The sequence below is a fragment of the Anoplolepis gracilipes genome, chromosome 6, assembly GCF_047496725.1.
Source record: "Anoplolepis gracilipes chromosome 6, ASM4749672v1, whole genome shotgun sequence".
Classification (NCBI taxonomy): Eukaryota; Metazoa; Arthropoda; class Insecta; order Hymenoptera; family Formicidae; genus Anoplolepis; species Anoplolepis gracilipes.
Window position 1 is genome coordinate 10,219,119 of NC_132975.1, and position 20,005 is coordinate 10,239,123.

At 28.5% G+C, this 20,005-nt stretch overlaps 4 protein-coding genes across 9 annotated transcripts; 1 reads left to right on the plus strand and 3 right to left on the minus strand.

Moving 5' to 3' along the window:
- Positions 1-501: 501 nt before the first annotated feature.
- On the minus strand, positions 502-5,762 carry Jhbp-1 (take-out-like carrier protein). The gene is made up of 6 exons (XM_072894220.1): positions 5,585-5,762; positions 3,935-4,027; positions 2,407-2,557; positions 1,832-1,965; positions 1,543-1,692; positions 502-995 (listed from the first exon to the last, which is right to left on the minus strand). Exons 1-6 carry the CDS (start codon positions 5,643-5,645, stop codon positions 847-849), a joined length of 738 nt encoding a protein of 245 aa, XP_072750321.1. The 5' UTR covers positions 5,646-5,762; the 3' UTR covers positions 502-846.
- A 2,339-nt stretch (positions 5,763-8,101) lies between these two features.
- On the minus strand, positions 8,102-11,109 carry LOC140666440 (uncharacterized). 6 transcript variants are annotated; one of them, XM_072893601.1, is made up of 4 exons: positions 10,981-11,056; positions 10,235-10,422; positions 9,847-10,068; positions 8,107-9,723 (listed from the first exon to the last, which is right to left on the minus strand). In XM_072893601.1, exons 3-4 carry the CDS (start codon positions 9,969-9,971, stop codon positions 8,346-8,348), a joined length of 1,503 nt encoding a protein of 500 aa, XP_072749702.1. In that variant the 5' UTR covers positions 9,972-10,068; positions 10,235-10,422; positions 10,981-11,056; the 3' UTR covers positions 8,107-8,345. The 6 variants fall into 6 exon arrangements, with proteins under 6 accessions (XP_072749699.1, XP_072749704.1, XP_072749705.1 ...); XM_072893599.1 differs by lacking the exon at positions 10,981-11,056 and adding an exon at positions 10,497-10,588; XM_072893598.1 differs by lacking the exon at positions 9,847-10,068 and having other exon boundaries at positions 8,102-9,723; positions 10,366-10,422; positions 10,981-11,109.
- A 96-nt stretch (positions 11,110-11,205) lies between these two features.
- LOC140666441 (uncharacterized) lies at positions 11,206-16,187 on the plus strand. Its single transcript, XM_072893605.1, has 4 exons — positions 11,206-11,427; positions 11,541-11,780; positions 11,862-12,353; positions 12,916-16,187. Exons 1-4 carry the CDS (start codon positions 11,215-11,217, stop codon positions 13,417-13,419), a joined length of 1,449 nt encoding a protein of 482 aa, XP_072749706.1. The 5' UTR covers positions 11,206-11,214; the 3' UTR covers positions 13,420-16,187.
- An 854-nt stretch (positions 16,188-17,041) lies between these two features.
- Positions 17,042-19,968, minus strand: LOC140666449 (uncharacterized). The gene is made up of 2 exons (XM_072893621.1): positions 19,521-19,968; positions 17,042-18,429 (listed from the first exon to the last, which is right to left on the minus strand). The coding sequence occupies exons 1-2, from the start codon at positions 19,548-19,550 to the stop codon at positions 17,725-17,727; spliced, it is 735 nt and encodes a 244-aa protein (XP_072749722.1). The 5' UTR covers positions 19,551-19,968; the 3' UTR covers positions 17,042-17,724.
- Positions 19,969-20,005: the final 37 nt, after the last annotated feature.

Consider the following 20,005-nt stretch of genomic DNA (forward strand, 5'->3'; position numbering starts at 1 on the left):
AAAATTATTTTTATTGCTCCTAAAATGAACTAGAAAGCCACTGCAGACAAAAGCTAATAAATAAGATTACAACGTTTGTATATATAAGTACATGTACGCACTAGTATATATGTATATGTGTATAAAGATTGCTATACATTGATTATTTTGATAGTTACAAATTAATTAAAGATTTTAATCGTATATTTTTTATTTGTGTATAAAAACCAAACGGCATCACACAAGATATTAACGTGCTTTTTTAAAGAATATTTCGCATATTTAATGTTCTCGAAACGCTCTGAATTTTTCTTTCAAAGAACAATAATATTGATAATACATATTGAAATATAATATAAGCAATTATATGTAATCAAGAAAACTATACTTTCTCGATTATTTAGGCACTACAATCATAGTTATGTTTTTCATATCTTATAAATATCTAGTATAATTTTTTAAATGTAATTTATGACGTAGATTTTAGAAAATATTGAATATTTGTTTTCACTAACTCTTATAAATTACAATGTCACCAAAAATTTCGGCATAGTTGCAATTTAATATTAAAAGGTTTTAGGTTTCAAATTTCTGAAAGTTAAGATTATACGCATAATTTTAGCTTTGACAAAAAAAAGTAAAAACCAGGAAAAGTCAAATAGTTCTAAAGCTAAAATTATACACTATACGTAAATACACAACACAAAATATATACACATATTTTCTATAATTTCTCATTTTCGATGCCATATCAAGCACATCGCACATATATACATTTTTTGGTTTGTCAAATAGTTATTTTTCTTAATTATTTTATAAAATTATCTAATTAAAAAAAAAATTTTATGATAAAACACGATTATTGATCTACAAAAAAATCTTGTTCATTGGCACGCGGGTGAAAATATCATTAGTGATTTTAGTGAAAACCAAACCGAAGGTTTCTTCATAAGAAGCTTGAAGTTCCTTGAAGAGCAGATCGGAATTCATATTCAGAAATTTATTCATTTCCTCACCTGTAATTAACAAAAGATGGAAGAGTTAAGAAATAAATATATATATATGTGATAAATATTTATATATATAATATTTTGTTGCATTTTACTAACTTTCTTTGCTCTTTTGTTTAAATTAATAAAGAATTATTACTATTACTAGATATATTATTAGATAAGAATTATTATTATTACTAGATATAAAGCTACAAATTTGTCACATTTTTATGAGCAAATCATTTTTTGGAATTATTCTTTAAAATTGAATAATAGTAACTTATTCATGGAAAGATAAGTGATTAGATAAATAGTACTTTATATAGTTCTTTGTCTCTCTCTCTCTCTCTTATCATTTGTAATATTTTAGCTATCAAACCTACATCTTTACACAAAAATTATTTAAAATTGGACATTTTTTCACACGATAATCGACACTATTAATTCTCAAAATAGTAATCTTTTCTCTTAAGTTATTCTATATTTATATTGTTGTATAAATTGTTGTATGGCATTTTGTTTCCATTTTCTATAAATTAATAATTATTTTAAACTTGATTAAAATATGTACCTAAGAAAGTATTTCCATTGAATAGATTATCAAAGCGCATATTTATATGTTTGGGAATAAACTTGACAAAATATTTAATCGCTCTCATGTAAGTTTCTCCATCCTTTTGAAACTTCTCAAAATGTGTTTCGTGTTTTGTCGTCATATTATCTGAAAAAAAGAAAATACATTGTATGTATGTAATATATTTGGTCTTGGTTTTTATAAGCATTTATCATTTAATTATACATATTAAGTTGGAATATTGTAAAAAAGAATTTAATTTATAGAAATATATTATAATACTTACACATAGTTATATTACATCTACCATCTCCTCGCATTGGCAGTAGCAAAATCTTGCCTTCAAGATTATAATCGGCAATGAAATCTACTTGAGGATTGAAACTTTCTGACCTGAGTATTAAATTATCCCAGTCTATCCTAAAAAAATATAAATTTTGTTAATCACAATCATATAATTATTACATATATAATCTGATATTTATAAAGATTACAAATGATCTATATACATTAATAATTTATCCTTAAATACAAAACACTAATTAAAATACAGATTAAATTTCTAGTTACGTCAGCCAATGTATCTCGTAATTGGAAGTTTTTAAATAAATTAATCATATTTATAATTCTCTATTTCCAATAAAATACGAATCATATTTTAATTTAAAATACACTTATTTGTAAATTATTATTATTATTATTATTGATTAATAATTTAAAGAAATTAATTATCAATTATTAATTTCTTTTTTATGTCGTATTTGTTTAAAATATGAATTTTCGAGTATACGCATTGATTGATTTTATACTTGTTAGATTGATATTGGATAATATACGTATAATGTAATAAAAGTTACATACTTATAATTATAGACTTGTAATCCTTTCGTTAGTCCATGCAGCTTAACATTTCGATATTCTTGTTTGAGCGACACCGAGCCTCGAGATTGGCCGATTTTCACACTGCTGACGGCTAGTGGTTCAAGAGGCAGGATTTTGAAACCCTTCAAACCTAGACACGAACATGACAGGTACTCAATATGTGAATTTAATGTTCATTACATTTTAGTACATTATATTGCACATCGTCGTGCACCAATTTGCAAATTATGTAACTATCGCAAAATGATATTCTTGAAATAAAAGAAAAACACAAAAATTATATAAAATAAATAAACTAATTAATTAACTGAAAACTTAGTTATTACCTAATTTCATATTTGAACATCTTTCACGGAAAAAATATATAGTCATATCTCTTTATCGGTAAACGAAAGAGTAGCCGAACGAGTTCTAATTATATGTATGTAAAATCTGTTTTTTTTTCTTTTTTTTTTTTTTAAGAACATAGAATTTACTCTAATCAAATTACTAAAAAAATACTAAATTATTTTCACGAGAAGCAATGGACTCTTATGCGTGGTACATATATAAAAAAGTGTTAGAATTTTATTTTGTACTTTATTCGTAAAAAATAATAATAGAGCTACAAACAACAGTTTTCTAAAATATGTAAAATACTAGAGTTATAAATAACAGCCTCCTAAAATAACAGTCTCTACTAAAATATGTTGTTATTACATCAATGATATGTATCGATGTAAAAGTATTTATAATTTTTTTATTTAAAATATCAAGTAAGAAAAGAAATCTTTTGTAATCGCGAGACAACGTCCATATATAAAATGTCATTCAATTCTATTGAATATGATTGAGAGATTTCAGTTAATCATTACGTACCAAAAAAGTAGAACAAGATAGAGTAGATTGAGTAATAAAAGCAATAACGAAAAGTTCCAATGACATTAAGAATTTGACAGGATTCTTGCAAGACGACTAGTAGTTTGCCTTGACATTGAACCGATTCAGATGAGCCAATAAATATCTTTCACGTTAAGAAATAGTACGGTAAAATAGCTTATGGAAAAAATAAAGCATTCTAATCATTTTCTGTGTACATTAAAGTAAATTAAATTTTATAAAATTGAGATTTTTTAAAAGTTACTTTTTAGTTTATAATAAACATTAATTTGCATTTTGAAATATTGCATCGAAATGTTATAGAAAATTTTTGATTTATGAGAATATAAGGTATAATACAATTGGTTTTGCATCTTGTATTTATGAATTAGTAAGTATCAGAAAATTGCGGAAAAGAAGATGCAGAATTCTATTTCTGAATTATGTACGCATGCGTAAGAAAGTTGAAGAATTACAAAAATATTATAAAAATAAATCAGAATATACATATTTTATTTATTTGTTCTGTAAACTTTTAACTAATATAATATTATACTAATATGCATAATTTGTAAAGTTTTTCTTATTCATAATATTTTATTTATTGCGTGCGTATATGTGCGTCTGATAAAAAATAATGCATATTTACCTTTGGCCATTAAGACAATTGCATCTCTGACAGCATCCGCGATGCATTCTAATACTTTCGGGTCTGACCTCTTGCAAAGTTTGAAATTACTGGCTGTAAGATGGAGAGAAAAGGAGAAAAATATTGCGTGTAAGTTGTTATATAACTGACTGCATTGCTGCAGATCCAATAAAAGCCGCGCGCTCACTCGATCTTTAGACGGTTGTTGACTTTCTCTTTAAACCTGCGTGTTAATTTCGGGTCGTATAATTTTATTCCAACAATTTGATTGCAAAAAAAATTCAATTGTTAATCTTGATGGGATATAATTGAAAATTTTGAATATAAAACGTGAATGAGCATTTTGATTAAAAATGAATTAGATATTGTATTCCATTAAAAAGTACATATATTGATCCATGATTTTAATGATAATATTATTAAATTAATTTATTAATTAATTATTTATTATTAATATATTATTACAAGGATTACTTTATAAATGGAAGTGTAGATTAATTTATTATTTAATATTAAATTTAATGCTAATTGAATTATTTATTATTTTTTTATTTAGTAATCTTTAAAAGATCAAATATAAATTAAAAAAAAAATCAAATAGAAATTTCTTTTCTTTATTGAAAATATAAAATAATAGATATTTTACATGTGTCTCTCTTTTCGTACAAATATATATATATATATATATATATATATATATATATATATATATATATATATATAACTGAAACTTTAATGTTAGTCAGTTTTATTACCGAATTCTTCAATTATGGATTACGAAGGAATTAAATTATATTAACTGTTCGCGAAATTATTATGTTACAAAAGATTTTTTAATGCTTAAAATGCATAGTAGTAAAACATTTCAATTTTGCAACATGCTGTGATTTATTAGTAATCATTGCTTTTGTATTGAAATACGACTGATGATTGCCTGTTTCAAACAAATTCGATTTAATGCAATTATGACGCAACACAGTATAATTTGAAAGCCAATAAACTTATGGAATTATATAATAGTTAAATATTCGAATACACACTTTTATTAACCATTATGTCTGATTGCGTCTATTATATATCAATACTAATGTTACGTCCATTAATTCATTATGATAATACTATTTGTTTTAGATTATCAACAATTATAACAAATCTGATATGCGAAGAAAATGAGAAAGGCACGAAAGTAACTTCTTAGTGATAAGTTGTATATCATAGTAAAGTAATACATATTTCACATTTAATATAGTAAAATAGAAGAGAATTTAAATTAGTAAGTGATGTCAGTAAAAGTTGCAAGACTTTTCTCATGTCAATGTACGATAAATAATGTATAATGCTTCGATATCAAAATAATTATATTTTTTATATTTTGCATTAAGCTGTGTCTATTTTTTCAATAAAAATATATGTAAAATATATGTATTTATATAAATACTGCAAAAACTCGGAATATTTTCTTCGCAACATTTTATATTTTCGAAGAGAGAGTCTCCAAGTTTGTTAATATATATATTAAGTTAAACACGTATTTAACAATTTGACCATATCGTAAAATAGTACATGCAAAATAGTACTATCTTTTAAAAAATGATGACTTCATTTATAATAACAACAACGAGAATATAAATCTGTATTGTAATTACTTACGCAATTCTAATGTCGTCGTGGTTGCAACCACTGCGAATAAAAGTATGACTATCGTTTTCATTATCCCTGAATTTTGTTTTCTGTCGATGACACTTACAGCATCGGCTGAAGCAACTTGTATGAGAGAAAATGTTCAATGATTGTTGGATGTGAACTGGGAGACATGGACAATCCAGGCAGCCTATTTAAACACCGTTCACCCCACCATGGTCTTATAGTGGACATCGTTTATGTATATTATATACGCACGTACACATGCGTGCGTGCGTTCAGGGTAAGAAAGTGGATAGCTGTTATTAACCAGCAACATACCCAGCATAGGTCACTTATCAATTGTCATGACTTATTCGTTAGAATGACTGTTTGGTGTGTTAATAAAAAGATAAAACTAATTTAATGATTGTACGAAACAGAGTAAATATTATTTAATATTAAAATATTATTTGATATTAAACTACAAAGTATACATACAGCTCTCTCTCTCTCTCTCTCTCTCTCTCTCTCTATATATATATATATATATATGTATTTATATATATTATTTATTTATTAGTTATTTATTTCAGTATATTTATTTGTAACTAAATATACTGAAGATTCTATAATTTCTTATAATCCTTAATAATTATATTAATAGTTATGTTGAAATTTATATTCAGAGTATATTCATCAAATTTACAAAAGTTAAGAGATAAGATTATTTCTAACTGCTTAATATTGTTAAAATTTTTTAAAAATATCTTGTTAATTGTTTTGTAAAAAATTAAGACTTTATTGAAACCGTTTACATTTTTTTAATTCAAATCTTTTTTATTTCAATAGCAATCATATCTCGAACGTGCTGAAGCAATTTGTTAGATATGAATTGCCGAATATTCAGACGATTTTGTGTAAAAATCTGAAAGAGACATTACCTTGAAATGATATGATGAAAGGACTATAACATCAGTACTTTGAATGATTCACGTAGGCATTTAAGATGAAGATAGGTTGTAAGAGGAATTACAAATGTGTTATCGTCACGTACGTTGTTGCAAATGGATTTTCTCAAAAGTGTCGGGTTTATAAGTTCAAACTGCATTTCCAAACTCGTTTGCTCTGCCGAATCTAACAAGTGAAGTTTTATTTTTAATATTAACATATTTCTTTATGCTGCGATTCTTACAATCCTTCACCAAACAGTGAATAAATTAGCATAGATTTATTCGAATAAATTGTAATTTCATGCATCGACGTTTTTTGTGAAAAAGCAATTCATTCCTTCATTTCCTTTAGGAAATTATTTTTTAGTAGAGAAGAATTATATGAATTGTTACAATTAAGATTATAATTTATATTTATATATATTTAAACGTACCTTTAAACACATTCAGATTCAGGATTCTTTTATTCTATGTTATTTATTATATAATTTATTATATATTAATGATTATCTTCAAAAATTAAATACATATAATTAATATATATTAAATATTTATAATTCAAGATGTATTATTTATGATGTAAGACAAAAATTAATTTATTGATTAAATCGATAAATAAAATGAGATGTTTGGTGTGCGTTAATGTATCGAGATTATTACACATCTGCAATAATATATATTTTTGTAAAAAAAGAAGACTAAAATTACGCATGTGTTTTATTGTTATTTTATGTACTTTAATAAAAATTATTTTACATTAATGTGTGCGTATTATTTTCTATTATATTGTAAAAAGTATAAACAGTTATGCTTTTTACAATATAATAGAACAGTTATGCATTTTTAATTTTTACTTTGTCTCGAGAAATTTTTTTTAACAACTTTTAAATATATATTCGAATGCAATTCTTGAAAAATTTATTTATCCCGATTCAAAATAAATAATCTACTCTGTTTTACCGCAAAATGATTATTTAATACATCAAAGAGGATCTGACAATGGCCTTGACATTGTTTGATTTGAATGATTTTTATGAGTCAACTCTCTAGTAAAACATACGCAATATCTAGAATTTACAAGTTGTTGACGTAAGAAAGAAAAGAAATCTCATAGCATGTATCTATGCAAATTAAGTCAAAACTTATATTAATTAAAATGCCTAAGAATGTGGATTAAATATTTATATTTCTTGTTATTTCTTTACAATCGCGTTTTTTATCAGTTTTTCTTTTAAATTAGTTTTCATGGAAATAAATGGATATAATTAACACATACATAGTTATTTCTTCTGCATACAATGCACGATAAATTTTAATAATTATACCCGTTAGCATAAGCTTGATACATTGATATTAAATACAAGCTTAATATATTGATATTTTAAAAATGAAATTTTATATTGAAAATTTTTTTATATTTAATGCATTATATATGTAGATTAGGCATTATAGAGTTAGTTTTAGCAAGATATGAAAAATAATTAAATATATTAGATAAAATAATTAAATATATTATGCAGTTTATACAAATCTTAAAATAAGTTTGTACAAATGGAGTTAAATGCCAATAGCAGGAATTTGATTGCATATTGTTATCATTACATTATAAATAAGTGTCAATTTAAGAGACAAAAATATATTTTTATACAAATTATATATAGCATAAAAGAGTTATACTTATAAATATATATAAATATTGTGACACAGTGTTTAAATTTACACTTTCAAATCTTTGAGATAAAAAGCTATTTTGTTCTATATACATGGATTTAAGAATATGTAATAAAAATATAAAAAATAATATTTTAGAATATATACGTCTATGTATTGTCTTTGTTTCAAGAAACTCTCTTCTGATATTTGAGTGCCAGGCTATTTAACGGCGGTCTAGCCTTCAGGACTCCAAGATCAATGGCATGACCAGTGAGAGGACAGCTTTGGCATTGTTTACGTCTGTAATTCGTATTGCAGGCTTTCTTTTCTTGACGCACTACATATCTGGGAAAGTAATGAATGCGCTTTTTTTGCATCGTCGCGCACGGCGGCATCGTCACTACCAAATCTTGCTTATGAATCTTGCCTACCGACTCCGGAAAAAGACGTTCGTTCAGCAGATACTGTTGTAAAGATCGCGATGATGTCAATGTGTGACTCGAGCCATGCGTCTCGAAGTAATTCTGCTCTCGAAATTTTTTCAAGTTTTCTATTTCTTGATCCACGGTATCATCAATTGTGAAACCATCATCTTGCTTCAAGCATTGATCTCTTTGTTCGGAATATTCCGGTAAATTGTACGTTTGTACGCGTTCATCTTTGTCAAATTTCGTAGTCCTATTCGGTTCTTTCGTGCAACAAGGACAATCTTGTTTACACAATTGTATTGCTCTTTTACTTCGTGTCGGCGATTTCGAGATAGGTCTTTCGCTTGACTTTGGTATTTGCCTCTTGGATCTAAGAGTCTTTCGTAATGTTGACTTTGACAACTTTCGCGAAAACACTTGAATTCCTTTGCTCAAAGTGCAGGTGACATCGTCGGATTCGATTCGTTCGCTCGCTAGTGAATTTGCTGGAGTTTTTGGAGATGCTGGAAATAATTGTCTCTTATCGACACGCTTGTGTTCGTTCGGCAATGTCGATTTTTCATCCTGGATGGTATCTTGCATCCTTGGACTTGTCATGAATCTGTGGTAGCTGGATGATCGCGGACACGTTCGCAAGCAATCTCCCTCGCCTCCAGTTTGTAATTCGAAGACTTTGTTCTGTACATTGCGAAGGAATTGAGATCTAGGCGTGTAGTCGATTTTTTTAACTCTCCTAAATGTTTCACAGCTAATCGGCGAAGTTAGTGCAGCCTTATGGTCAGTTTCTTTTATAGATTTAATTTCAAATTGGCTTCTGCATTGACGGCAAGGTGAGGCAGGTTTACGCTGAGTTCTTGATGATCTTACATGAATCTTCTTTACTTCATAATTACAATAACATTCTTTTACTGGCTTTCTAGGGGTAAATTGCTGTCGCGGTTTTTTAGATGTTAGTATTAGTTTTCCAGAGGACGTTATATTTGGCACTGACATAGTTGTGTGTTTAGAATTGACACAGAAAAAATCTGGATTTAAAACAGCACTGATTTCACTCGAGTCATTGCGCAATTTCCATAAATTAGTATTTCTTTCTATACTACCTTGACTCTTATGATTACAGCAATTTATCAAAGATCTGCAAAGAAACATAAATATATAAAAAAAATTAAATTATTTGAAACATAAATATATAATAAAAATTAAATTATTTGAAAAAATATTATTAAAATTTTTACTTATACACAAAAGTCACATTTACAATGTTTGTGAACGTAATTTCTTTACTTCTTCATCAATCCTTTTAGAGTTTTCATTAATATGTGCTAATAATGTTCGACTTCTCTTACGTAACTTTTCTAAACTATCATTGAATATCTCTCCCATATGTTTAGAACTTGTGATAAATTATCATTAACATATATATTGCAAAGATGCAAATACTGGATTATATTTTTATATCATTCACTGTTCTTACAACAATCTAAAATTTGTTATATAACAATATATTAAAATTAAAATTAATTTAATTATATATTAATTGAAGTTAATATAATATCATGAATTAAAACTTAACATTTTTTTTTCATCAATGCATATAAGAATATATAATGATATTTGATTATTTTCTTAACCTAATGTAAACAAACCTTAATTTTTTACTTTATTTAATATTTATTTAAAGCCATACACTAGGCAACAAATTTATCAGCGATGAAAATTCGTGGAAATTATATTATTTTTGTTTATACTTTTTCTCTCACGATCTCTAACAACGTACTTGATATGTGCTTCAGAACTGAACATACAATGATTACCAACGTGAAGTTTACGATCACTGTGGACAAAAAAAAGACACGTGCTTTATCCATTGATGTTTGACGTATTATTACATCAACGGTTCTATCTTACAGTTAGCTAAATCTAGAAAATATACATTCACATTCAAGCAAAGGTTCTCAAATTATTCGTCCATCTATGTGAAAATTTTAATGGTTTTCTCACTGATATATATATATATATATATATATATATATACAATATAGATGCGTTCCACTTAACGCCCGCACGCTCGTGAAATCATTTTATCCTTGTTTTTCATTGAAAGTTAAATAAAGACAGATAATGCTTGCGAGCATTGCGAACGTTTAGTGGAACGTAACCTAAATAAAGCTCAGTGGTTTTCTGCCATCTTGGAACACACTGTTCACGTTTCACTTGGCGATGGCAGCACTATAGAATCATTTCAGCCTTGTTTATTCACCGAAAGTTAAACAGAAACAGACGGCCCTCGCAAGCGTTACAATCGCCAAGTGGAATCGTCGTTTCATCGTGGCCATTGGTCATTATTATTTGGCAGCAGCAAAGAGCAGGACGTAGGACGCGGTATACATACGTGTGTTGAGCACGATCTTTATTATTACAAATAAAGTTCGCGTATTTCGCGCGTTGATGAATCGCTCGAGGAGAGATCCAGAATACAGGTGACATCCGATTCATGGCTTTTGTCGTAAAATACGAGATGCAGCCAATCTGACCGTCGCAGCTCCTCGGTGGATAGATTGCCCGTTTTCAGGTTAGGAACGTACACGCGATCCTAGTATCGCAGCTCCGAATTCCACGCGACATCATGGACTTATCCGAGGACCAGATGGAGCCTCGCGACGTAGAACAAGCTTGTACGTTGCCGAAATTCTCCGAATTACGTCCGGTATTGGATGTTTCTACCAGCGACGAAAACGTGCATTCTTCGAATGACGAAATTATCGTGCAGCCTCAAACGGCGCAAGCTTCTATCTCTAGCAATAAAAATTTAAGAAATTGGACCCTGAAACAGATACCGGTAATTTTTTTCGAATTTTTCTTCAAGTTTAGTTTTTCCTGATTTTGCTTTGCTCATTTTATGGTTTTGCAGTTAAATTAATTTGTTTTTATTTCTTTATTTTCTATTTTTAGGATATAACCGCATTCTTAGACTCATGCGATTTATCCCTCATCTCTCATCTGTACGAGAATCCAATTATAAAGCAAATGGTTATGAATGTTCCAAATTTTCATCCAAATATATTCAATACGCAATCAAATAGTATGCCACTAAGTGTTATTGGTGGTATATATTCGGCTTCCACGTCACAAGCAAATGCTATAAAGCAAGAGATAGATGTTCAGTCTAGAGAGCAGATAAATTCGGATAAGGTATAATACTTCTTTTTTAAATTACTTTTTTATTGTATGTGTAATATTTATATTACATGCATATATTTATTTTTATTATAGGAATCTCAAATTCAATTGAATCAGCAAACATCGCTAGTGACTGAATATATCCAGAAACTACAAGCTACGTCTCTGCAACAGTTGTTCAAACTGGCAGAAGTAAACAAGAAACAAAAGGCGGAGGAAAAAGTAGAGCAAACACAGAATAATATTTTAAATATACCGAGTGTCCGTAGTCTTCATCAACAAAATAATAGCAACTTTATGAGTAGCAACTTAAATCAGATGATAGTAGCCATTAATCCGAGCGATCTGAATCTACAAAATGAACAACAAGAAAACGAGAGCAATGTGCAACCTGTACTCAAAGTAGAGCAACAAGTACAAACCGATTTGCCAAAAGTTGAGAAGAAGTCGAAGTTTCGGGCAAAAATCGGCGAGATTAAAATGGCCGTTGGCTATGACGGAAGTACTCTTTTCTATTGTCCAGAGTGCAATTTAGCATATCCAAATAGATCAGACATCGAACAACATATACAGGCTCATTTACAGGTATGTATTATATAATAGTGGCTTTTCATTATTACACAAGTGAGTCTAAAGTGATCTGAGGTTTTAGACGTCATTATTCAATAAGTTAAAGGAACGCGCAAGTGAGATTATTTATAATAATAATATTAATTTATTAATATTAATAACCTAACCTTACTTTTAAAGTGAGTTCACAAAACTCACTAAAATCCAATTGCACCAACATTATTTTGAATTTAATACATGTGAGATTTAAACATGTGTCTATCTTTATCTTTCTTTCTAAATGAATAGACAAACATATTTAAGTCTCACTTAGAGCCAAAATATAATGTTGTTGCAATCGGGCTTTAAGCACACGATCTCAAACTTGTGCAGATTATAGATAAAAACTCATTTGAATTTCACTTGTGAGAATAAAAAGGAATGTGCACTGAGTTATGATTCACAAGTGAAAATTATCTGAGTTTTGGTGTAAACGGAAAGCAACTATTATAACGTATTATCTTCAGTGTCTGGATATGCGATTTTTTAATAGATTATTAAGAAAGAGATATGTACTAAGCAGAACATTTTATTGTAGGAACGCAAGTACCAATGCAAAGAATGTGGTGCCATGTTGAAGAGAAAAGAGCATCTTGATCAGCACATGCGCGGTCATTCAGATGAGCGACCTTTTAAATGCAGAATCTGCCACAAAGGGTTCAAGAGAAACGAGCATTTAACGAGACATGGTGTTATTCATTCCGGCAATAAGAATTTTTCTTGCAAAATGTGTAATAAAGCATTCTCGCGCAAGGACCACTTAAGCAAGCACATACAAACGCATTTAGGCATTCGAAAAAATAAAACAAAGGAGGATTCTTATTACATCAGTCAAAAGAATGCAAGATTATTTGATAACAAGACTGATCCTGCAATGATGCTGAAACATGAACCGACTTTTCTGCAGCATCTTCAGAAAAATTCAGCCTTGCTGCAGACATTCTCTTCTCTTAAAGAGCAAATGTCAAGAAATGCAAATGTACCTCAACAAGCACAGGGCGACAATACCAACGGAAACGCAAGGTACTTACTGCCATCTTAGTTGTAAATAAAATCAGCACATATCCCAAAGCAATAGATGGGGAATAATAAAGAAATATAATAATTTACATGCGTCGAAGTCATTAGAATGGTCAGAACCATCGCAAGTAAGTCATTTCAATTTTCGAATTCATATTTTGATACTGAATTATGATAACTTCAGAGACTTATAGTTTAAAGCAGTGTTAACGCCAAAACATGAAGTGGAACATGTACATTGATATGTTTGAAATGTACATTTCTTGTAATGTACATATTGAAGAATGCCTATTGTAAAGGAAAAATATATATATATGTAAACGCGATATGTATTATCAAATATATTTCTTTATTATCACGACATGCACATTTTCAAATATATTTCTTTACAAATATTCCCAATGTATAGTAATGGAATAAAAATGTTTAAGAATTGAATAAAGATATGTGCAACATAAAAATTAAAAGTAAATATAATGTGCAAAAAAGTCTTTAGCTATACAATACTCAATTGTCAGAAAATATGTTATTCTAATTGGCAAATTAGTTTCTTATGGTTGTTAGATGATAGAATCATGAAGGTTAGAATATTTATTCAGAACACAAAAAATCTTGAAATAGACTTTTGAACTTTTACATGTGATATCTTTGTAGAATGCTAAAAGCTGATGAGAGTAATGCATTAAATAATACATTATCCGTTTCTGCAAATTTAAATTATTGTGATTTTTACTAAAAATAAATTTTACGAAAGCGTAAATTTAAGATAATTTAAGATAAATTTTTTTATGAGATGCTGGCCCTAATTTTAGTTGCTAAGCAATAATATTTTTTTGGGAATTGTAAAAGTTTATTTCTAATAATAAAGTAAAAAAAGTAAATAATAATAATAAAGTAATAAAGTAAAATAAAATAACAGAATGGAGAGGATGAAAAGGAACTATGAAGAACGATGAAAATAAATAACTACAATTTATCTTTATTTAGCACATAATTACTTCATTTTTTATTTCATTAATGATGCGAAGTTGACGCGTATGACAAATATGCATATTTAATTATGTATGTAAACATAACATACACACATTAAATGTATAAATTTTTTCACATAAGACACGTGAACGGCTAATTTATCGTACAATATTGCATCAGACTATAACGCTACTTTGTGCGCAAAATCGCAAAATGCGCACCTTCGATGTACTCGTGAAAAGAAATATCCTTGTGATCTTTTATTACATTTGTTTTATTCAAAATAACTCATCCAAAAAGAATATATCACTGTTTTAGTTATTTTCAGTTATTACTATGCAATAATAATTATCTCGCAAAATAAATGCATAGTCTTGTGTAAATGCACATTTACTGTTTAAGACAGTGTTATGTTAAAGACGTGTTACATAAATACTCATTTAGATTCCAAAAAATTTCATCGTCTCTTAGTTCAATTGTCATTGCGTTTTATTTTAATAATTGTTAAGCTTGCATTAAGTTTACTTTGAATGTTTGGATTATTTGGTGAGCGCGACTAGTAAAACGTATTTGCCAGACTCGCATAAATAACTTGTAACAATTGCGAAAGATGAAAAAAACAATGAATTGTGAGAACTCAATTTGCAGGAAGCAAATGATAAAGTAATGAATAATATTTTCTGACAAACGAGTACTATAGTTTAAAAACTCGAGGTTTTTGCACTTTAAATTTTTTAATATTTATTGTTGTATACATTTTTTTCGATTTCTCTAATTAGAGATTTAATTCGACTCTTAATTAGACATTGGGAGAATATTGACAATCTGATTTAGAAATATGAAACGATAATAAGAACATACTCGCGCGAATTTGATCTTAACAAATTAATATTGTACATTAATATTAAGTAGTAAATTTACAAAATTCGTCGCGAAAAAAGTGTTAAACAGAAATAATAAACGATAGACTGCCAGAAATCTTATTAGAGATTTACATGTAAGTGATTTATAAATTACATTACAAATACACATTTGATTTCACGAATATATTCACATATTGAATTTTCAACAATTTGATCAAATTGCAGAGAAAGACATATTTCTCGAATAATTTTTATTGTATCATAATATAAAGATTTTTTGCGATATATTTAAAAAATCTTAGATATTTTTAATGTATAATCTTTGAATGAAAATGAAAAGTTAATTGATATACATGGCAAAATATACATGCATGATAAGCAATATTGCCTCGTATGATTTATATTGATTCAATCATGAAAGATTTTTTCCTAGAATCTATTATTTTTTATCTTTTTCAAACAAATCATTTATTATACTCTTTACTTTGTGATTTTATATTTTTTAAAGGCTGATTTTTACAGTTTCAAGAGGATATCGAATGTTGATTGGTATTTAAAAATATGACAAGTGGCTGTTTGATAAAATTTTATATTAAATTACATAATCTCTTTCGAATTTGTGATTTATGTACATATTTACATATTGTATTATATTTTAAATTTTATATATCTTTTTAGATATTTTCTCTTGCTCTCATTTATTTAAAAGATATCTAAAAAATGCATTTGCACTTGGTAATATTTTTAAGATACTTATCTATTCAATGATCCAATTTTTGTTTATACACATAGATAGTTGAGTGAGATATCGTTAAAGATCTTCCACGCGCTGTATATTTAGGAGAGAATCGTGATTACAATTTCTTTAAGATGTTATGCGTGTGTACGCGAGTATGTGCATGCACACATATAAGTTAGGTATAAGAGAAATTAGAATTAAAATGATATTAACATATTAGACTTTCTCGTATATTACATAATACAACCAAAGACTGCACACATGCGTGTGGAAAATAGCAGTATTTTTTTTTTTTTTTTTTTTTTATTTTTACAAGGGGAAATCCATCATGGATACCCAACCTTGCGGGAAGAGGGATGGGTTATGCCGAACTCCTACCGGCTAAAATCCCTTCGTGGTTTTTCCACCGCGGTTTAAGATGGATGGGCCCTGGGATCGCTCTCGCATTCAACCAGGGCCCACCCCCGTCAGTTCTTCCACCTCCATATTGGAGGAGAGGGAACTTCCTTCCCTTGGTGTGCCGTTGAATGAATTCAACGACGCACCATTGACGGTGTTGCGGGACCAACGCAACACCGCCACCTCCTTGGGGTCACAGTGCAATGGGAGGTAAGTGCGCACTCACCCCTCTGTGACCCCTGACAAGTCACCCCTTCCCCCTTCTCTGATAATTCAATAGTTTTTATTGAATGAAGATATTTATGTATAAAAACAAAAGAAAGGCGATACACATTTTTTTGAATTACGTTTTTAACGTTTTTTTTTTTTTTTTTTAGATAAGTTAGTGATAAGATGATAAATGATTTTATTAAATAATGAATGTGCATTTATGTAACTCGTCTGTAACATAACACTTTTTTGAACAGTGAATGTGCGTTTATACAAGACTTTATGCATTTATTCTGCGAGATAATTGTTATTGCATAGTAATAACTAAAAGATAATTAAAAAAGTGACATATGTATTTTTCAGATCGAAATATTTTTAAATAAAACATGTATAATAAAAGATTATAAGGCCATTTCGTCTCATGAACATATCGAACGCATAGACCTACAATATATATATATATATATATATTATACGTCGATGGTCGAACGTGTGCAATCTGCGTCGTACAAAGTAGTGTTATACAATTTTACGCAATGTTGTACGGTGAAATGACTATCCATGGACCTTATGCGAAAAAGTTTAATTTGAACTTTCACATTTAAAACTAACTCTTTACATACAAAATTCTACTATATAACATATTCCATATTTAAATGTAACATTATTTGTTGCGTACTTCGAGAATTTACAAAGTATTATGAAAGCATTATTCTCTTATTTAATATAAAATTTGTTTTAGCGAAAGGATGCAAAGGATGATGGTAGTACAAAGGTATAAAATTCTGATACCATACGTGATATTTTCGTTCCTCTACTGTTCTCTCTCCTCTTCTTTCTCTCATATTCTTCTCCTTTACATTTAATATTAATAATTACTAAATTAGAATTGAATTCTTATTCGATGTTTATATTTACTCATATTATCGGCACATTTTGCATTGAATGTAATCTTTTATTTTATATGTTTAAACATTCTTTTTATATTGATTAAATGAAAAGTACGATTAGCTTATCTATGTTTCTAGATTCAGCTTATCTAGATTTATAAATAGAGCGCAGTTTATAATATAGCAATTTTTATAAATTAAATTTTTGAAGTAAATTATATTTTATACATTTTGTTACTTGTGGTCGGTTTATTTTATTGCTTCTTTTCATTTCCACAAGCAGCACCGGATAATTTAGCATAAATGTTATGAGTAAAACCGAAAAGCGATCCAAGCCACTCGAACAGTTGATGACCCACCCTTGGAGATTGAAGGGTCTTGTCGTCAGTTCTTATTGTTACGATTTCCACCTCATCTTTCTTATTTATTTCATCGTCTTGCAGTTCCAGTTGTTCTAAAGGTTGAATATCGTTAAACCAATCGTCGTCAGGCAGTGTTTCTATTTTGTTGGAGCTCTTCTCACCGGAGCTCGTAGAATTCATCTCGATTTTTTCATTCGTTTTGATCGTTGTCGCTATTTTGACGGACGATTCCTTCTCGAGATTACTTGAATTTACTTTATTTTCGTAATTTTTCAGTGTTGATAGCGATTTTATTTGATCCAGGAAACTATTGTTGGGATATTTGTCTGGGAGATTTGCATATTTATCTGTCTGTATTGGGTCGGGCCAGATTAATTTAAATGGTTGCAAATCGGAAGTTGATGCATTTTTCGCCAAGATCTTTTCTATGTTGTTTGTATTGTTAGTTTGATGGAAGATGAAGTTGTATGTGGCGCGTATTGTTCCCAAAAATTTTTCCAGGGACTTTGTAGTATTACTTAATTGTTTCTGATGCGTTCCTTCTACTGGGAACAGTTTAGTTATTTGGGGCTTCGATTGTATTCTTGCGGCGAGGAGCTGCAAGTTATATAAAAAGTTAAATATTTTTTGTATATACATATGTTCTGACAAATTATACTAAAGATCTTGTATTAAAAATGATAAGTAAAGTATAAAAGAAATTGTATACATTTTTTGTTTTAACTATAAAACTAAAATTACTTTTTTTAATCCGTTAAATTAATATAATCAGGATGATAGAAACGTATGTATTATATATGTATTATATGTGTGCATATGTGTTCAATAGTTGGATGAGTTCCCGCAAAATGAATTTTATCGAACGTTATGTAATATACTGCGGACAGGTGGTATAACATATAATCGTATATTGCGACACACCTTCGCCACTCACTGAATCTACCAGCATCGCATAGTAGTTTCATTTTCACGAAAATTATAAGTTACATCAACAACCGCGATTGCAATTGACGATTTTCACGCTCTGATTAAAAATAAACACTATTTTTTATAAAGAACCTGTCACTAAAAGACGGAAATAAGTTTATTTGATAAAATATTCTGCCAACAAAAATCGTTAAATATGTTTTTACGTAGAGAGCATTCCTGGGAAATATAAATTATATATTATATGTAGCTTATACTCTAAGAAAAATTTATTATAGAATTTATTATTAAATGTTTTATTAAAAGTAATTAAATTTTTTTAAAAACGGTAATATGTGTTAAGCAAATATAATGATAAAATAAAACATCATAAACTTATAATATTATTAAAAATGTAAATACAATATTATAAATACAATAAATCTTGATTTAGGAGATATTTTATTATTATATAAAAAGATTATAGGAGAGAAAATTATTCAAATTTTAGGAAAATAATATTTTGACACTCACAATTATTTGATTGGAGAAAAAATATAGAAATAAAGATATAAAATCTTTTTTTAAATCTACCCTCAACATTTTTATATACATATAATACATATAATACCTAATTTATATACATATAAATAAAAAAAATGTTTTAAATCTTTTATCAATATCCACAAAAAAATGCAAACAAATTATGAATAAAATTAGAAATAACTTCATGATACATTTTTATGCATAAGCTGGAAAATAATTAATTATATAACACTTACGCAAAAGAGACAGTATCCTAAAAGCTTCATAGTTCGGAGTGTATTTTCCAATGGGACGTTTTATGACTTCTTTAGACGGCCCGGACGATCGACTGAAAGCCTTCTTTGATTTCAAAACCCCTTTATACTTATGTGCAATGCAAGAACATGAGTGTATACCACGATTGATTGGCTTTCGCGGCTTACGTTCATTGTCTTTCGCCTGCACCTCTAGGGACCATCGACATAAAATTGCCCAACGGGAATTGACAGTCGTGGCACGCACGGTTGCTTTGTAGCCATGCATCGGCTTCGTTCGTATGATATTGGTCCTCGATTTTTTACGGCCAAGGTATTATCAAAAGCGCGTCATCACTTTAGCATATATATCACAATTTATATAACACAAGAATTGATGGATGAATTTTGCATTAATCTATTTTCATCGAACGTTGATATACACAATATCATAAAAATAGTGATACGCTGAGTTCTCTAGAATAAAG